We start from the raw sequence: 20,750 nt of genomic DNA on the forward strand, positions 1-20,750 counted from the left end.
CCACATTGACAAGCACTGACTTCGGCTGTTGGGACTAAAGGCAGAGACTTTGTGCCTTCATTTTTTGCTCCCGAATCACCTCCCCAAATCTGGCCAAAAGCACTCCTTGGTCCAGCTTTAGAATCTGGCCTATCAGGAATGAAAATATTCTCTCCCCCCCCCTTTAGCTTTCCTTGTAATTAGTACATATACATTTTTAAATTAAAACTTTAAAAGTGTTGAAGAGAAAATACTGTGGACCTTACCAGAGATGCAAATACATATTTCTGATCTTTCTCCTGTAGAAATATCAGGACATCCGAGAGGAGAACAGCCTGGACCTCTGGCGAGGGAAGAAAGCAACATGTAAAACACGCCTCAGTGTACGTCCGCACTGCTGGGAACACCCCGGACAGAGTTCTACATTTGTCATGGTGATGTTTTAAATCAAAGAGGAATGATTTGGCACATTCAGACAAATTGAAGCACTTCTTCATAGAACACCAACCAGCTCAAGGCGGCTTTAAAAAAGCGTTAGACAAATTCATGGAGGAGAACAGGTCTAGCAAGAGCTATTAGTTATGGTGAATAAGTGGATCCTCCAATTCTACTTCTGAATTCCAGTTGCTGAGAATTCAAGCTTCAAGCAGGGGACTGGACTAGATGGCCTTGAAGGTCCTTCTTATTTTATAAGGATATGTGGAGGGCTGTTGGGTGGCTGCCATAAATAGGATGCTGAGCTAAATGGATATTATTATTATTAACAACAACAACAACAACAACTCAGTATTTATATACCGCCTTTCTGGTCATCGAATTTCTCTTCTGACTTTATTCAAGGCGGTTCACATAGGCAGGTGTTTCTAAATCCCTCAAGGGGATTTTTACCATCATAAACGGTTCTCTCTTTCAAGAACCAACAACAGTTCAGAATGGATCTTCCGGGTCTGATCTCACTTCTGGCCTCCAGTGCCTCCCCTGCAGGCTGACAAGCAGCTCCTTCATCTCTCACATGGAGGGCAGCCAAGATGCTTCTTCGCTCACACACCGAAGAGCAGATGGAGTAACTCAGTTCAGCTTTGCCTTTCAGAGAGCTGCTGGTGTCCTCGAACTGGTGACCTTCTGATGTTACCTTCGGGCTAACGAAGGCTCTACCCCAGGGGTGCTCACACTTTTTTGGCTCGAGAGCTACTCTGAAACCCAGCAAGGCCCGGAGATCTACCAGGAGGGAAGGAAGCGTCTGACAGACACCCCCTTTAATGTATGGAGCCCCTGCTGGAGTCTAGTCAGTTTTGTCAGTTTTGTTGCTGCATGCCTGAAGAGCAGCTAAAGTGTCAGTTTCAGTGTCAGTTTAGTGTCAGCTAAATATGTCAGTTTCGTCTAGTCACTAGACGAAACTGACATATTAACAGTTTGGAGAGACAGGGCTCCGAGATCTACTCATTTTGCCTCGCGATCTACCGGTAGATCGCGATCCACCTATTGAGCACCCCTGCTCTACACTCTAGACCAGACCTCCTGCCCCTATATGGTCTGGATCTATATGGTCTGAGCTTAGAGGACTGTTAAGTTCTCCCAGGTTGGTCATTTCTATGAAATGCCTCTCATTTCATAGAAATGACCACTCTGGGAGAACTTAACAGCCTCTCATTTCATAGAATGCCCCTCCCACAGGAAGGGAAAACTCATAGAATTCTTGGAATAAATCTCTGGACCTTGAAATATCATCTCCAAAATCACTCAACAGAACTTTGACACGTTCTGTTCTTCTGAGGCTCAACTTTGGAGCACAGTTCTCGAGAGTCACAGAATAGAAAGGCGGCAGCTCAAGTGGGCACTTGGAGAGCATAAACGCCACGTTCACAATCCATGATTTTGTCCTCCATCTACAGATCTGTTTAGGAAAAGCTGCTGGATGCTGCTGTTCCCAGGAGTGGTGATGCTGGAACAAATTGTGAGTCTTGCCAGTTGTAGCTCCCTGTCGTCATTATCACTCAAAGTCTGTTTTTGCAAGAAAATCCCACTTGTGCGGGACACACAAACAGAAAGCTCTTGAAGATTAATATACTGAGAGGTGAAGGGGAAAGTGATGCATCGAAGGAATGGAAGTTGTCACTGCAAGCACCATTCTTCCTCCCCCATCTGCTACAGTGGGTCACAGGTTATTTATTATACCATGTCTCTGTACCTTCAGCCTTGCCATGTGGCAGGGTAATCAAGGCATCCAAGCTACCCTGGGATCTGCTGGGGAAGTTGATTCACCTGAATGGGCTCAATGACCTGAAATGGAACATGACCCCCAAGCATCCAAGAAGGACAGCAGCTTGTGCACACACCCCAGGAGCTTTTATGCTTGGATGTATCGAGAGTCAAGAAAACAGCTGCCCAAGGAACTAAAGCTAAGCTACCCATTCAGAGAAATCATGTGGTAGGGAGTTCCTAGGGACTGTTGAGACGGTCATTCCCTGCATGTCTCTGTTTTAATCTTGGTCAAAGGAATAAGCATTTTCCTTCTAAATTCAACTATGCTCTGACAAACAGGAGAAGTCTTCTAATAAAGGCGGCCTCTGACAAATCAAAGAGATTGTGGGTTTGTTAGTGGTCACCACAATGCTGCTGGACTGAGCTGGTCAGTGAAAGCACAAAATATTCCTTCAATAAAGAGCAGAATCAAAATGCACTGGGAAGATCTGCCCTACCAGCTGCCCTGCCTATGCATTTACAAGCTACAGCTTTTCTTGATCCTCTTTTCTCTCATTTCCTGGGAATTCCCAGGAATTATTTCAGTTGCTGGGAGGCGGAAGATAAATGATTCAACGTTCCCTGTGTGAACCACTCCTTACATGAAGAAAACTGGCACATCAGAGAGAGGGCTGGGCTAGAACCCCACCTCCTGGTGCTCTTGATTTCCACAAGGACGGAGATTGTGACACAGGGCAACATTTTCCGATCTGGCGCTTCTCATTCATTTGCCATCAACATTTCTAGCCGACTGTCCAGACTGAAAAATGATGTGCTTTCCGGGGATCATAACAGCCATCTGCGAACTTTCCACTCCAGAGGCCCTCAGGTCAAATGCTATCAGATGTCAGATTCCTCTCCTGTGTGCAAGCAGCTGGTGTGACCAATTCTTCCGGATCCACCCCTGCTATTAAGATGTACTTTGGATAAGAAGTTTCCCCACAGTACCATACACACACCGCGAAGGAATAATTTACTGCCTGCCTCAAAGGAAGAGGGTGCGAAGGTGAGGAACACAACACACATCAGAACAGCACACTACCATGCTGCAGGGGGAGGACAACAAAGACCCAACAGGACTAAAAGTAGCATGAACCGGTCCGAAACTGTGCTAAAAGCACTTGGGGCTGAGTTTTTCAATCAGCATTTTCCAAACAGTTGATTTGACAGCTGAAGGGCACTGTTTTTTCTGAATGAGAACTGGAAGCATGTTCTTAACAGTCAAAGAGAGTTACTTTCAAGGCGGAATTATAAGTACAACTGACCCATTTTTGATGCTCTGATCTTGCTTCCCCAAAATGCTCCTGCTGAGATGCAAGAAAAGGGCCCTATCGTACCCGTTCCGACCTGCTGCTCTGTGGAGGCCTCCTAATTGGAAGCACTGGGGCAGCTGACTCACCCAGACGTACAGTGGGTGATCTCCTCTGCCAGCAGGGAGGTCTGGTACTCCTCTGCACCAGGAGCCATTAGTTCAGAGATACAGCAGAAGCACCCCCCGCAGAGGAGGCAGGTTGGAAAGAAGATGGCCCTGCTCTGCTCAGGAGGTTTTCATCAGTTATGCCTTGTGGTTCACTAGCAGGCCATTCAAAGTCATACTAATATTCCCTGGCCTGCACTTTGGGAGTGACTGACATTGCAGGAAGGATCCATGAGCATGGAGAGGGATTCCTGAAGTCAAGACCTTCTGCCCCCTGCTGGACACAGTAAGCACTTTGCTTTGACCGCCTTTCTCTTCCTCCCTTGTCCATTTCCTCCAGTGTCAGACCAAATGGAAAGATGCGCCCTCCCCTCTCTTTGTTTGGCAGTGCTCAAGGCATTTAATGAAAGGGCTGAAGGAAAACCCAGACAGGGAAAAGGGGGCAGGCAAGCTGGCTCCCTCACCTTTCAATCTCCCAGCAGCATTTTTCAGGGAGACCGGCCCATCCCGGACAAACTTTCTGCGCCTCAGGTCTTCCCTAGCGAACATCTGTCCGCTCTTCATCCTCATGATGGACTTGCTGTCTGTCCGGGTGTAGATTTCGTGAAGACGCATCTTCTTCTCGTAGTTGCTGACCTTGCTATTCACTGCCGTGATGACTTCCTTCACCAGGTTGAGTGACAAGACCACATCCTGGTGTTCAGCATCATTTTCTGAAGACATAAAAAGGAGAGACTTGACTTTCAGTTCCTTTTTTCCCCCCAATCACCCCTCCGCAAGGAGCTCTGTAAACCCATCTCTTAACTTCCCATCAGTGTTCCCTTTATCCCTGATGCCTCTAGTAAGAGGGTTAAGAACACTGCAGCATGTATGGTTGACCAAGAATTTGAGATCTAGAGGGAGAACAGACTTCATTTAGAACAGTGGAGCTCAAACTTGCAACTGCTGTCCGCTGGGAACGCGATCCCCTTCTGCACCACATCCGAGCATTCCAGGCGCTGTGCGAAGTCCTCCTCGTTTGGAGGACTGGGCAGTTGCATCTGCTGCCCATCGTCCCAGAAGGCTCCATGATAGGATGTCTGGTCAGGCGCAACTGCCCAGAGCATCTCTGTCCTCCAGACAAGGAGGACTTCGCGGAGCACCAGGTGGAACTGAATGGTCCGCTCACCAGGCGAACAGATCCGCCCAAACCTCGAATTTGGGCCCCGGGACAGGGTTGGAACAGTCCTGATTTAGAAGGACCAAAGCCAGAACTGGCAAAGCTATGAAAATCAGCAGTGGAGGGAGCACTACCAGGAAGAGCAGCCAGTGGCAATCAATCCCAAGCCCTTATCTCCAAAAATGCCCTTATCTCCAAAAATGCCCTTATCTCCAAAAGTGCCTACCCCCTTGTTTCATTATTTGCAAATGGGGCAACAAAAGGGGGTTTATTTTATCTCAGTCTTAATTTAACACTTGAAAAGTCCATTTTCACAGAAAAGGATTCTGCCTGAACGCTTGTCCAAAACAAAAGTCCGTCTGCAAGATGGGACCATTTTGCAAAACACAGTTTTGGAAAGCAGGAGTTGTCAGGCGTTGCTCAGGCTACTGTTTTTGAAGTTAAGATCCCCACTTTCCCACAAAGCTGGAAAATCCTTACTCTTAAATGGCATTTTCCAGGACAGAGTACGTAGCCCTTCTTCTTCCTGAGGCCACATCCACAGACATGGGAGGAAATCACCTTGCGGTGAACTTTCCCATCTGAAAAGAAGGCAACGGTGCCCATCAAGATGAGATCTACCTTTTGTGTACTGGAGGATTCTCTGCAGCAGCACTGGATACTTGGTGATCCTCTGGGTTACCAGCAAGATGCACTCTGGGATGCCCAGACGTCTCACTACCGAGCTGCTCATTTTTTTCTGGTGAAAGAAGAATGAAATGAACATGCTTAGGAGGGAAAGGAGAGAGGAAGGCAGCCTTCCCAGATAACCCCTCCCCCATTATTATTATTATTATTATTATTATTATTATTATTATTATTATTATTAATTTGTACCCCACCTTTTTGCCCAACGGGCACACAAGGCGGCTCACAACGTTTTAAAAAATACAACATTAAAAACAATTATTAAAAACAATTTACAATAATTAAAAATCTAAAAACAAACAAACCCCGTGGATTTTCATATAAAAAGCAAGAACGCCAGCCAGCCTGTCAACAATTAAAAGCTTTTTGAAATAAAAAGGTCTTCAGTCCACGCCGAAACGTTAGCAACGAGGGAGCAGTTCTCAGTTCTAAGGGAAGGGTATTCCACAGTTTGGGGGCCACCACCGAGAAGGCCCTCTTCCTGGCCGCCGCCCCTCTCACATCTCTTAGTGGCAGCACAGTCAAAAGGGCCCCCCCAGATGATCCAAGAGCACGGGCAGGATTGTAGGGAAGGAGGCAGTCCCTCAAATACCCCGGCCCCGAGCCCCCGGCCCATCAAGTCTAGCCTGCTGTTACTACTACTATTTAGCAGCTACTCCCTACACATTTATTCTGCACCTACAGCAGGCCCATTTCCCAATCTTATTTCTCTTATCAGGGCAGTTATACCTCACTTGTATATTCTCATGTTCCTTCAAACCACTTGCCTTTGGATATATGCAGGATATGCTCTAGGTTTCTTTACTCAGTGTGTGGTCGGTCTGTGGAACTCCTTGCCACAGGATGTGGTGATGGCGTCTAGCCTAGACGCCTTTAAAAGGGGATTGGACAAGTTTCTGGAGGAAAAATCCATTATGGGGTACAAGCCATGATGTGTATGCACAACCTCCTGATTTTAGAAATGGGTTATGTCAGAATGCCAGATGCAAGGGAGAGCACCAGGATGAGGTCTCTTGTTATCTGGTGTGCTCCCTGGGGCATTTGGTGGGCCGCTGTGAGATACAGGAAGCTGGACTAGATGGGCCTATGGCCTGATCCAGTGGGGCTGTTCTTATGTTCTTAGGTTGGAGAACCTGGTTTCTAGTGCAAAATTCAACATATTAACACCTCCTTCCCCTATCTTTGAAATCAAGTTTCCAGCTCTCATGGCAAATGGAAATGGAAATGGAAAAGATCCATTTCTTAGTTGGAAATGGAGAAGCTGCAAAAGAGAGCGACTAAGATGATTACGGGACTGGGGCACCTTCCTTATGAGGAAAGGCTACAGCGTTTGGGCCTCTTCAGCCTAGAAAAGAGATGCCTGAGGGGGGACATGATTGAGACATACAAAATTATGCAGGGGATGGACAGAGTGGATAGGGAGATGCTCTTTACACTATCACATAACACCAGAACCAGGGGACATCCACTAAAATTGAGTGTTGGGAGAGTTAGGACAGACAAAATAAAATATTTCTTTACTCAGCGTCTGGTTGGTCTGTGGAACTCTTTGCCACAGGATGTGGTGATGGCGACTGGCCTGGACGCCTTTAAAAGGACAAGTTTCTGGAGGAAAAATCCATTACGGGGTACAAGCCATGATGTGTATGTGCAACCCCCTGATTTTAGAAATGGGCTATGTCAGAATGCCAGATGCAAGGGAGGGCACCAGGATGAGTTCTCTTGTTACCTGGTGTGCTCCCTGGGGCATTTGGTGGGGCTGCTGTGAGATACAGGAAGCTGGACTAGATGGGCCTATGGCCTGATCCAGTGGGGCTGTTCTTATGTTCTTAACTACAATTCCCAGGAGGCCTTGCAGGTCTCTTGTTATCTGGTGTGCTCCCTGGGGCATTTGGTGGGGCTGCTGTGAGATACAGGAAGCTGGACTAGATGGGCCTATGGCCTGATCCAGTGGGGCTGTTCTTATGTTCTTAACTACAATTCCCAGGAGGCCTTGCAGGTCTCTTGTGATCTGGTGTGCTCCCTGGGGCATTTGGTGGGCCGCTGTGAGATACAGGAAGCTGGACTAGATGGGCCTATGGCCTGATCCAGTGGGGCTGTTCTTATGTTCTTAACTACAATTCCCAGGAGGCCTTGCAGGTCTCTTGTTATCTGGTGTGCTCCCTGGGGCATTTGGTGGGCCGCTGTGAGATACAGGAAGCTGGACTAGATGGGCCTCTGGCCTGATCCAGTGGGGCTGTTCTTATGTTCTTAACTACAATTCCCAGGAAGCCTTGCAGGTCTCTTGTTATCTGGTGTGCTCCCTGGAGCATTTGGTGGGCCGCTGTGAGATACAGGAAGCTGGACTAGATGGGCCTCTGGCCTGATCCAGTGGGGCTGTTCTTATGTTCTTAACTACAATTCCCAGGAGGCCTTGCAGGTCTCTTGTTATCTGGTGTGCTCCCTGGGGCATTTGGTGGGCCACTGTGACATACAGGAAGCTGGACTAGATGGGCCTATGGCCTGATCCAGTGGGGCTGTTCTTATGTTCTTAACTACAATTCCCAGGAGGCCTTGCAGGTCTCTTGTTATCTGGTGTGCTCCCTGGGGCATTTGGTGGGCCGCTGTGAGATACAGGAAGCTGGACTAGATGGGCCTCTGGCCTGATCCAGTGGGGCTGTTCTTATGTTCTTAACTACAATTCCCAGGAGGCCTTGCAGGTCTTGTTGTCTGGTGTACTCCCTGGGGCATTTGGTGGGCCGCTGTGAGATACAGGAAGCTGGACTAGATGGGCCTCTGGCCTGATCCAGTGGGGCTGTTCTTATGTTCTTAACTACAATTCCCAGGAGGCCTTGCAGGTCTTGTTGTCTGGTGTACTCCCTGGGGCATTTGGTGGGCCGCTGTGAGATACAGGAAGCTGGACTAGATGGGCCTATGGCCTGATCCAGTGGGGCTGTTCTTATGTTCTTATAATAATAACAGTATTTATATACCGCTTTTCAACTAAATGTTCACAAAGCGGTTTACAGAGAAAAATCAAATAACTAAATGGCTCAAATGCATGGGGATGAAGCCTCCAGGTGGATGGGGCTTTCATTCACTGCCTCTTATCTATTCCTCCAAGGCCACAACGATGATCCCATAACAATAGCACAAATATTACTTATCTCCAAGATTTTTCCTTCACCGTTTCCCAAAGGATGACATGCAATTAAGACTGAACTTTAATCTCCTCCACAGCACCTTTTGCCACCCTTTCCAATGGCTACCACCATTTTTCCCCACAATCCCTCCTCCCAAACAACTGTGCACTATCCTGAAATGTCATTCTGAAGGAGGTTCCGGGAAACAATGACATCTGCCAGTAGGGTTGGCCATGTTTTTTTGTCCCCACTAGACCACCCCTCAGAATGACACATGAAGAGGATGGAAGAAGGGCCAATGGGGAAAAATGGAGGCCACCAGGAAGAGCATAGGTGCTGTTGTGAAAAAGGTGGAAGGAACAAAATGAAGAAGATCAGGGAACTAGTTTTGGCCCTCCTTTCAACATTTCCACAAATAGTAGCCCTGTACTATATACGATCCTCACACTGCATGTTATATCACCTTTCAGTGCCTCCCCTCTACATGAATGAAAAGTCGCACACATCCATCTGCATACCTTGACGAAGGCTTGGAACCGTTTATCCTTTGAATGTAGATCTTTAAAGTAGTTCACTGCCTCGTTGTGGTGCCCACAGAACTTTCCGTACGTTTTCTTCATTCGCTCCGCATTCTCGCCGGAAAACTGCGAGTCGTAAAACATCATTAGGGACCTCCAACGGTGGGAAAGACAACCTACCATTACCCATGGACTCAACGCAGACATCATGCCCAAACCATGGTTTGGGTTAGTCGTAGCCGAGAGACTAAACCATGGTTTCCAACTGCTTGTCTGCTTTCACTTTCAATGATCAGGTTCACAAGTCCATTTGTGACAGACCGGTTAAGACAAGGAGGCGTTTATTCATGATAAACTACTATCACATCTAGAGAAGGTCTTAGTCGAAGGAAAGAATATATGAATAAGGCACTGCGTTCTTTTCAACCCTCCAACCAGAGGCTGGTAAGTCATTTTGCACAACAGGGGAGATTTGTGAACCCCTTTTTTGTAGGGTTCGCCTTAATGGGCAGATTCCAGTATCGGGGGGGGGGCAGATACTGGTGAACGCCTGTACTCAATTTGTACAGTGGATGCATTTTTCTTCCACTGTGCAAAATTATATGGAGCCTTTTGTTTGTGTAGTTAATTTCTCACTACCCACAGCCCAAACTGTATCCCCTGAAATATAAGTATGTCATCCTAAGCAGCTGCACTTAGCCTGCACCAACCGCGTCCACCACTTACCTGATTGACCAGGATGTCCCCTATTCTCCGAATGACAAAGTTCTTGTCGCTCCGGTCCGCCAGCGACTCTTTCTTCCTCTCCAGAATCCGCTGGAAGAACTGACTGTGGATGTTTAACAAGCTGTCCAGGCAAGGAAAGACTTTTTCCACCATCTGCTGCTCATATTGCAGCTCCTGCACCATCCCTCGGCTGTACACGTCACTCATTATCTTCAAGGTGCGGATGTGGTGCATCTCCGTCTGCATCAGTTCTGGAAAGAAAAAAAAGAGGAACAAACAGATGCACTGGGAACATAATCAGGGCTGATTCTGCTGGAGCACAGACAGAAAGGAGGCCCGACTTGAGTCACACGATTTTCTCAGAAACCGAGCTATATTTCGAAATTTCCTGACCTTTGCAACCAAAAACTATGTTTGAAAGCACGAGGGGGAAATGCTTGCTGAGATCTCAGGAACCAAAGTAGTTCAAATTCCACAGGGTGGAGAAGGGGCTTCAACAGCCCCCTACAGCTCTTTGACCCTTCTTCATGACAACCAACAGAAGCAATGCAAGAGAAAGCAATGCAAGAAACTGAAGCCATTTGAAAGGTTAGCACAGATTGCAGAATTTTCTTGTCGCAGAATTCAAATTAACCTTGCTGTAAAATGTGCAATCAAAGGGCACAATCCTAACCCACTTTCCAGCACTGGCATAGTTGTGCCAGTGGGGCATGTGCTGCATCCTGCAGTTGGGGGGGGCAGTCACGAAGGCCTCCTCAAGATAAAGTAATGTCTGTTCCCTTACCTTGGAGTTGCAATGCCCTTACGTCAGCGCTGGAAACTGGGTTAGGATTGTGGCCTAATTTATTTTATTCCCGCACAAGACTCACCATAAATTACATCTTGGCGCTTCACAACATCCTTTTTCTGCTGCCGCAGGAACTTGCCGTCCACCACCTGGCTCCAGGACTGAGCTTCCAGCTGCTTCGAGTCCATTTCAAAATCACCCATGAGCTGCCCTTCATTCATGTCTGCACCTAGAAACAGGGAAGAGGCAGGGGGTGGTTTGCATCATAAGCCCTTCCAGTATTTCTTGCCAATGCCAATGCCAATGCTAATGCTGTGGTTCCAGCAATACTCCTCTCCTGCATTACTCCTTCCCTGCAACTCCCTGAACATTCCTGAACATCTCTGAGGAGGAGGATTCTCTGGCAATTTGGACCTTTTAGATGGAGGGGGGGCGGGTCTCAGCTGGTCCACCTGCTGCTAAAAGTGCTTTATTCTGTCTACCTTTAGAGGAGAAGGCAGAGGACCCAAAGTGAGGTCCTCCAATAACACCCCAAAGCACAGCCCCAAACCAGAGCATGACAGCTTTAAAATTTTCTGCACCTTTCCTTGAAAGAGTGCGGTCTGGCAAACACCAAGCCCTGCTTGGCAGTGTAAGGGCTCAGTGGAGCTTGCAACTCTATCATATCATCTGCCTTCTCAAGTCTTGCAGAGCTTAAGCTTGATCCCTGTGTCCAGAACCTGCAACCCACCTCCACAGCTGGACAGCTCCCTATTGAAGTTCACGCTCTCCAGGCTTCGGTTAGTGCCCCGAGAGCACACACGCTAGCTAGAACTAGACCATCACACCAGATGTATGTTACCATCATAAGAACCACTAATATGTAAACCTGAGTGGAGAAATTAAGAACTGAACTGAAATGGGGATACTAAGAGGAGGAAAAAATCATCTCACAAAACTATTTGGGACATGTGCAATGCAGTCTGGGTTAAAACTTTCTCATTCTGAAGGCAGGAAGCATTTCCCTCACTCTGTCTTAGCTTTGTGACATCACAAAGCCAAATTTCACTGGCTATGTAGACCCATGATATTGTCACACTGGCTACATCATCCCCGATCGGCTAAATCAAACGGCCAACCAGAAAGTGGTTCATCCACAAACATTTGGCTCAGGCCTAGTAACTATGCAATACAATGCACAGAAAAAAAAAATAAGAAAACCCCAAAACTCTTCTATAAGTGTTTTGGTAATTAATTCCAAGCAAATCCACAACTGGTGTGTAAGGCTCCAAGAGTAAACCATTTATGTAACTGCATTGTAATTAATATACAATTTAGCCTCCTCCGTTTATTTTGGAAAAGTAACAGAATAGTTACTTTAGCACAGATATCCAAGCTATGAAAGCAATTAATACATATGTCTCAAGCTTAGAATTATCCAACAGAACATTGCAAAGAGAAATTGTTCACATTTTCAGAATGGTTTTTAGAAATTCCTGGAGTTGAGGAAAATGTCTGTGCTATGAAGGTGAACCTTGTTCAGCTCTGCTTGAATTAAAACTCTTCTGTGCATCTCACTCTGGGGTCAGTTAAAATGAAGACACTCATAAGGTCTGAAAGCCAAATGAAGACACTCATAAGGTCCAGCTGAAAGCTGGAACACGAGGTCTGGGCAAATACCTACAGCAGAAACCAGCAATTCACAGACGCGACAGAAAAATAAACTGTTGAAATTTGATTTGGAAACCTACTAAGGTACCAAAAAAACCCCACAGACATGGTATGTGGGTGTGAAAATTGGATCAAGAAAGAGAAACCCCAATTCTTTTTAATTCCTAACCACACTGCAGCATTCAGACAAGCTCTCAGGGAGGTACTGGACAGTATCCAAGATGTGGAAGCTGCCTGGGATTGAAAGTTCCTCCACACAATCCCCCAAAGCCTTTGCTGTACGTAGAACACTAAATGTCAACAAGAAGGGCCCAAGGCTTGCATTCTCCCCTAAATGCCCAACTCCTATGTGCAGGGAAACTTCTAGGGCAGTGATTTTCAACCTTTTTCATCTCATGGCACACTGACAAGGCACTAAAATTGTCAAGGTACACCATCGGTTTTTTGACAATTGACAAGGCACACCACACTGACAGCAGGGGCTCACATCCCCCAGTGGCCCTATTAACAAATGAACCTCCCCCAAACTCCTGCGGCACACCTGCAAACCAACAGTGGCACACCAGTGTGCCATGGCACAGTGGTTGAAAATGGCTGTTCTAGGGGTAGTTCCCATTCATGCAAGTCTTCACCTGTGTCTGGACTGAAGTGGTACAGTCCAGACACAGGTTTACCACTGAGAGAATTCAGTTTAAGAACCTAGTCAGCACATTACGCATTCAAATTCCAGATTGTATCCCTGTACGTCTACGGGCTGGGGATGCTGCATTTTTTGATAACCCCTGCGTAGAGTAAATTAACACGTCATGCAGACTGCCAAGCACAGCCTTGTTGTGTTGCTTTTCCACAGGAGGAAGCTTTGTGCTAGGCAAAGATTCAGCCTCCCTCCCCAAAGACAACACATCCACACTCAATTGTCCAGCAGTCATCACCCTTTACCTTCATCGGTTAAGCTCTCTGTGGATTCATTCACCCGGTTGATCTTATTCAAGGAGTCCGTGGAATGAGAGAGGAACTTCAGCGTGTGCAATATGCTTTCATCGTTACCAACTCTGGAGAAGGGCAAGGAGGAAAGAAGAGCAGGCTATTCAGAATGTCAGGCATTCTGCATTGGGTCTGGCTAAATAATTTTGTATGAAATAGCTGCATAGCAGTTCAGGGAGGGGAAAATTTGCAGTGGAGAAGGTGTGTGACCCTTCGCTTGTCCACCACTTTTTCCCCACAACCCCTTTCCGCCAGCCACTTTCCCACCTCCAACCACTGTCAGCCATTCACAGACCACAGTTAATCAATTATGGCTCCAACAAATTAATCTTTAATAGAAACACAATAGGAAGTAATGCACACATTCCAACAGGGCCATTTTCTTCATCTTGCCTTGCTGTATGAAAACAAACGTGCAAAGAACAGATGAAGCTGCCCTGGACTGAGCCAGACCTCTAGTCTATCCAGCCCACTGTCTCAAGTCTTTCTACTTTCTTTCTCAGTCTCTGGGACCTTTAGCAAGCCAAGAATGTGCTCTAGACCACTGAGCCCATGGTCCTACTCACCCAGGCAAAGCTGACTTCTACTGAGCCAGACATTTGCTCAGGTAGCCCAATACTGCCTACTCTGACTGGTAGCCACGCCCCAGGGCATCAGACATGAGTCTTTGTGCTCTCCTTAGAGATGAAGCCAGTAACCTTCTGTGTATTCTCTTCCACTGAGCTCCATACTATACTCTGTATTAGCACCAAATACACCCACCCAGAAAGAAACCAGCTTACCCAGCAATGTTCTGGATCGAGACACTTTTTGACAGCGAAGTATTCTGCTGGGATCTCCTGTTATTGAAGAGGGAGGTCACCGCACTCTCATCGGGGGCCAGTATTGCAGAACGGGGTCTCTCCTTTGGCTGAGAGCCTATAAGGGAAACAGTCACAGACCCACCTTACAAAGGGGTTTTGCGGCTCAATATTTGGAAAAATAAACCAAGAAGGCTTGTTAGTATAAGAACATGAGTGGCAGTGTAGTGTAGTAGTTAAGACTGCCAGATTAAGCATGGGGAGGCTTGGATTCAAATCTCTATTCAGCTACGATACTCCACTGGGTGACCTTACACCATGTGCTTTCTCTCAGCCTATCCTACCTCACTGGGTTGTTGTGAGGATAAATGGCACGTGGAGGTAGAACCATGCACAATGGTTTGAAGGGTGGGATACAAATGTAGTTAATAAATAATACTATACTTAAAATACAACAGGCAGGGAGAGAGATACTTTGATTTGTTGATCTCTTAATGCAGTGGTTTCCAAACTTTTTCAACTGGAGGTTCATTGGCCGTAGTTCCCCATTAGGGCTACAATTCTACAGGGCAGTGGGTTTTTCACAATACTCCGCGGCTCCCCTGGTTGGTTTCGGTAGCTCCTTGGGGAGCCACTGTTCACAATTTGAGAACCACAGTCTTAACACAGTATTTGATAACATTTGTTTTCTGACTATTAAAGAGCAACAACTTTTCAAAAAAAAAGAATTTTTTTTTTTTGCAAGTAGTCTTTTAAATTGTCTTATCAGTAAAATTTTGACTTCTTGTATCTGTTATTTATTTATACAGCACTATCCATGTGCATGGTGCTTAAAACAGAGTGGAAAGAAGCATCTCTGCCCAAAAAAGGTGTATGATCTTCTAGAGCAGCCATTCTCAAAGTTTTGGTCTATGGAGCTGTTTACACCCCTAAACCAGTCTCCGGGAGCCCCACTGGTGCATGCAAGGAGTCTAGGTGAGCCCCACAGCACTGGCAAATGCACAAAACTGCACAATGCCAAGCACATGGCGGCCAATTATGGTGTGTTCATGGAGTCCCCAAAGGGGTCTCAGGGAGCCCCAGAGCTCTTAGGAGCACACTTTGAGAAACACTCCTACCACTTACTCTCACATCTGGATACATTTTTCATGGCTTCCACACACCTGTTACAACTTAGAAGCCACCTGCCCTTTCCCAATATTGCTTTCCAGATCTTGAAAATTCTGCAACAAACATTATCCTTTGATATATGCGTGGACAATGGCATGATGATGATCAAAGACCACTCTAGTGCAAAACAAAATGATCAGCCTCTGAAGAGGTGCAGGAAAAGGAGAAGGAAGGCAAAGAAAAACAGGCACTTACTCTTATTTCTCATAACAACTGTGGGCAATGATGACGTATCGTGTGGCTGAAGGCTCCCTTTCTGTAACTAAAATTAAAAGGAGACAAGATGAATTTCTGACTTGCATTGCATATAATGCACACAAATTACACCGCCCCGCCCCCCCAGTGTGTGTGTCTGTGTGTGTGTGAGAAGGGGTCTGAAGGGGGCTGAAGGGGGCATTGAGAAGCACCAATTTCAATGTGACTCGAAGCAAGGCCAACTTACTCCGTGGCATGTTCTGAGCAACCCAAAAGCAAGAGAGGGTCAGAAAAATTCCACTCATCGAGCCTATGAAGTTGGCCAGGCAAAACCCACTAATCAGGATGCAGCAGGTGCACAGCTCCCCCCGATACATCACCCTGTCGTGCCAATGGGAAAAAGTCTAGGTTTGCCCCAATGCAGGGAATGCCAGTTTGCAGGTTTTTCCCAAAGCAGTTTGCCCCATAATATACTCCCCACAATCACCTGTGGAATTAGCTTTTGAACAAAGTTATGGAAGAACATACAGTTGTGTTTTGGTATCCATGGGAATCTGTTCCCAGACACCCCCCCCCCCACAGATACTGATGAAACCTGCGGATTGTGACACATAGGACCTCCGAATGCAACCAGAACCTAATTCCTCATCCTCATTCTGGTCAACCTGATGTCTGGAGCCTTTCTGAGGCCCCCAGAGCAGACCCTGTTTTCACTGAAAACTGGAAGCACTCTTTAAACACCTCCAGGGGGGCTTTCAGAGGCCTGTGGAGGCCACATGTGGCCTCCGTGGGCCTCAGAAAGGCTCCCAGATGCCAACGGCAAGCATCTTCAGTGGTGTCCAGGAGTTCAGATCCAGCCTCCACTGTGAGTTGGGAGCCTGTGGTTAATTAAAACCAAATTATCCAAATCTGTGGATAGAGGACCAACCTGTACACGCTTAAGCAGTTTCTGCCCAACATTGCATATATGCAACAGGGATCAAATATATACCTATGGGCTGGGCAGAAATGGGTTAAAATTAAAAAGGGAAAACAGACTGAAGAGGACATGCATCTCCTCCTTTCCAAAGGTGAATGGGAGAGAGATCTGCGTGTTTGTGGAATCTAACCACAATGAAATGCACTCAAAGCTCTGTGCATTTGCCTGGCTGTACCCCGGCAACCACATGGTCTGAAGATGCACAAAGTATTGAAGCCCTGCTCCCACCAAGACCAGCTGGAAGTCATACTCACTCTCGGAACAGAGCACTGTCTGAAGCTCAGAGACTTCTCACACATACTCTGGTCAAGAGGATAGAAATGTCTTCTTCTTCTTTTTTTTTTTTTTTAAACCACAACATGAAAACCTGGGGTTTTCAATGCTTGAGAAAGCCACTCCATCTCAAAAGCAGTGATCTATACTGCACACTTCCTGGTGCAACAGCAAATCGCATGGCTTCTAGGCACATGTACACGTCTGTTTTGCAAAACTGAGTCTGTGTTCAAGAGAAATGGTGCTTACCTTCATTTTGACCTTGGCACACGCAGTCACGCTCTCCCTGCAGCTTTTGTGGACAATGATGCCACAGGCTGTATGAACAAAGGATAGCACAAGTGAGTATCAACCAGATCTGACTTTGGGCATCTTTGAACTTCTGTTTCACATTTCCCACTCAATTCTTCAGGGTTTCTCAGTTTCAGATTCTGTAAGCGCACAGTAGCTCTGAAAAGGTCCACCAAAACATGCTGCTTTTATGATAATTATCTGGGATTACAGGAAGAAAGTCAAGAGCTGGCTTAGGTGTTAAGCCTATGTCACTGGCGCCTAACAAGATTTCCACAATGCTTTCCACCAGGAGCTACGATTGAAAACATTCAGTGGGTGGCTATTGTCTTAAGAGTGGGGAGATGGTAAGATGAAGGGCTTATGGGGCTCGCAGGCATGGACTGTGGAAGGAGAAAACACACTCAAATGTTTCAAATTAAACACAGAAATCAAGGCTGATGGGGAATGGGTTACAGAGGAACACAGACCCACTGATAGTAAAGAAATGGGAGAAGTCAGTCTTTGCCTCCTGTGAAACTCTGAGAAATGCATGCTATAGAACCCAAACCTTGTTGCACTTTACACCCACATTATACACATGCTGCATTTCTTCCTCCATAAACTTGGGGCAGCAAAGGACAGTTTGGCATACCACATAAGTCTACCAAAGGAGTATTCTGTGCAAAGCAGCAGCTAATTCTGGCTACTAGAAAAGACAGTCCCTCCTGCTAGTTATTTACACAGGTGAGCCAACAGCCAACTTCTCGCTTGGCTTTGAGTTTCTTGAAAGGAGAGTGGGGTGTAAGTGCAATCCCACAAAACCCACTCTTCATCTGGCCAACCACAATCCTACTGAAATACCCATTCGCACTTCTCCCCCCATTCCAAAGTGTGCTATTTGCTTAGAACATCATGACCATGGCCAGTACTGCTTGGGGCAACAATGACAAAACATCTTTGGATGACCTTTAACTTTGACCAGTGTTTTCCCTGAGTCAATAGCAACAAAAACTGACAAGTGCAGGTTCACAGGCAGGAAACTCCCCCTGAAGATAATAAATCTTAATAGTGACTTTCGGAACCTGCAGTGATGCAGAAGGAAATCCTGAATTGCAGCAGAACCAGTGACTCAAAACACCCACCCACTCCCAACTTGGGTCAATGGGCAAGCAGCACGTTTCTTGCTGCTCAGAAGCTTTGCTTGAACCCAAATCCATTCAAATAAAGGTCTTACAGATATTAGCATTACAACTCTTGCTATGGATGTCTTGTCACGTGGGCTCCCTGAGCCTTTTGGTGGGCCACTGTGAGACACAGGAAGCTGGACTACATGGGCCTATGGCTTGATCCAGTGGGGCTCTTCTTGTGGACGCCAATTCTCACACTGATGGGACTGTAACACAGGCAGCCCATCCAGCTTAGAAGCCTGGCACTTAGGAAGGGGCATGAAGTCTCAAGGCTGGCCAAAGCTTCTCTTTGTATGCCTACAACTCCTACACGACGCCCCTCTCCCTTTGATGCCCTCCAACAAGGAAGTGGAAAAGAACCCCATAATGAGCCCTTGTCCACTTGATTTTTAAATACAAGTGCTGCTAGAGCAGCCAGCACTGAAGCCTCAGGCAAACCGTATCCAAACTGTTTCCAGCAATTATGACATGATGTGCTCAAGTCTGGTCTACACATGTGGTAAAGTGAAGTGGTAGAGTCTGAGGTGACAGAATGGACTGTACCACTTCAGATTGCAGGTGTGTGTGTGGGTGTCACATTTTTGAATGTTCCCCTATGCTTAAAAACAGTCAAACAAAAACTTCCTGCAAGCAGGAAACTAGCAGAGTCAGAGGACGGCCTGGCTAGAGCCCCCTGCCTTCAAGTTCTAGTTTTCAACCTCAAGGAAGCTTTTGTTTTATACATAGGGGAGCATTACAAAATATGACATGCACACACACCCCTCATTTACAGCAGATGCTGCCCCAGGACAAAAGCCACTGTACGAGACATTTTTGGTTCCAATCAACTCTCTCGCTTGGACCACAATGGCAGTAACTTGTTTGTCATTCCCTACATTTTGAAGGGAGGAGGAAGGGGGCATTACACCCATATCCATAACTGATTACAGGACAGAAAGAAAAATACTCACTGGGGCAGGCGACAGAATCCTTATTGAAAGGCTTCGTACAGTGGGAACAATTGGTGTGTCCCACTGTAAGGATTGTGCTAAAGAGATGCCCGTTGACTGTCTTCTTGTCCTTGTCTTTTTCCTTGGAATCTTTGTCCTTTTCTTTCGCCTTGTCCTTGTCTTTCTCTTTTTCCTACAAAGGGGAGGCAGAGAAGGAAAAACAAATACTCTTAATTTTCCTTTGTGGAAGACATTTTGCTTCCCCACCTCCCCAGGAGAATTTGCAGGCGGCAGGAGCAAAACAGCCAGTGAAGGAGATACCAAAGATTCCCTTACACCTCCCTACTCTTCAGACAGGTTCAGAAGTTCAGTTGCAAGTCATTGACTGTTGACAATCTGTTGATAGAGTGATGCAAGTCTGAATCAGCCCCAATGCCAAGGCTATTCTGCTCTGATCTTTGAAACCAATTATTCAATTTAGAAATAATATTTTGAAAAGCATTGAAGAAGAAAGGATACGTTCTACAACTCTCAACCCTCTCCAAGTAGCCCCGAGTTGTCTTCGGCACCCTTGCATTTCAATTTGACTTGGAAATTACTATCTACTGCTGCAAAGATGAGAACTCCATCCTTTAGGAAGGAAAGGAGGTGCCTTTCTGAACTAGCTGGTGAAACAAAAAGTCTGGGAACCTGGTGTAGGAGGAAGGGAAGGACATCAAGGCTTTCATGTAAACCCTGGGCTCTGCTGAAATGACAAGTGCGGCGACAACGTACGCTCAGCTCATTCATTTTCTAAATCATAAATCAACTCTGCTCAATGAAAAGATAATTATAAACAGCAGTTCATATGAATGATCTCAGCAGGCACATGCCTATATAAAGGCACAAGAGTCAAGTTGGTCACCCCTAATTAACTGGATTACACCAACTCCTCTTCGCTCTTCCTTGCATCTGCTACTCATGCAAGTATCACTTTGCTCATAATACTGGTCACTGGATCACAGTGCTGCAAGGGCCTCTTGCTTACAAGGCATGACCCCCTCCTCCACCACTTACTAATCCATCTAGATATGCAGTTTTCTATGCAGCCCCTCCCCTGGGGGCTGCGGGATAAGAATAGGCCCTCGGTTTGGCTGTACTTGTCATAAGAGGCAACTAAACAGCCACCAGGTAGATGGGATTTGTTAGCCTGGGAAGGCAGCTCGTCTGAGAGAAGGAAAACTCTGATCCCAAACCTCCACTGCCTTGTGGCTACATCCAGTTATGGAAAAGGCTTCAGGAGTCAACCTCGAGGCAAAATCCGCAGCCGGAGTCCCTGAAGCAGTTCGCGGCTGAACACAGTCACGCTCTGGCAACTCCTGCGACGCCGCTGGAACCAACCGTATTGGCCTCTGCCTTTCCATTGGACCATTTCAGCGACGTGGAGAAGGGGGATTTGCTGCAGGGGTAACAGTCTATCCTACTTATCTACTTTACGCAGGCTTCGTGCACTGGAGAGGACACTCTGTTCCAGAACCACTATTCAGAGCACGATATCATAGTCTTCTGAGACTGAAGGATGCCAACAACAAATGCAGTTTTCTAACTGTGTCCTGGGAATCCCCAGCGATCCCTAGAAGCCTATCCAGGGTTCCATATGACAGTGTTTCTCAAACAGTGGGTCGGGACCCACGA

General features: G+C 46.6%; 1 protein-coding gene across 5 annotated transcripts in view; it reads right to left on the minus strand.

Moving 5' to 3' along the window:
• The window catches only part of AKAP13 (A-kinase anchoring protein 13), a 219,914-nt gene that overhangs the window by 15,054 nt on the left and 184,110 nt on the right, over positions 1-20,750 (minus strand). For all 5 annotated transcript variants that reach the window (XM_066636597.1, XM_066636598.1, XM_066636595.1 and 2 more), the window contains 11 exons: positions 19,098-19,269; positions 16,937-17,004; positions 15,436-15,502; positions 14,053-14,188; positions 13,226-13,338; positions 10,719-10,865; positions 9,850-10,100; positions 9,124-9,249; positions 5,418-5,535; positions 4,102-4,350; positions 246-322 (listed from right to left, as the gene is read on the minus strand). In XM_066636597.1, coding sequence (XP_066492694.1) covers positions 246-322; positions 4,102-4,350; positions 5,418-5,535; positions 9,124-9,249; positions 9,850-10,100; positions 10,719-10,865; positions 13,226-13,338; positions 14,053-14,188; positions 15,436-15,502; positions 16,937-17,004; positions 19,098-19,269 — 1,524 coding nt within the window. The remainder of the gene's footprint in view (positions 1-245; positions 323-4,101; positions 4,351-5,417; positions 5,536-9,123; positions 9,250-9,849; positions 10,101-10,718; positions 10,866-13,225; positions 13,339-14,052; positions 14,189-15,435; positions 15,503-16,936; positions 17,005-19,097; positions 19,270-20,750) is intronic.

The sequence above is a fragment of the Tiliqua scincoides genome, chromosome 8, assembly GCF_035046505.1.
Source record: "Tiliqua scincoides isolate rTilSci1 chromosome 8, rTilSci1.hap2, whole genome shotgun sequence".
NCBI lineage: Eukaryota > Metazoa > Chordata > Lepidosauria > Squamata > Scincidae > Tiliqua > Tiliqua scincoides.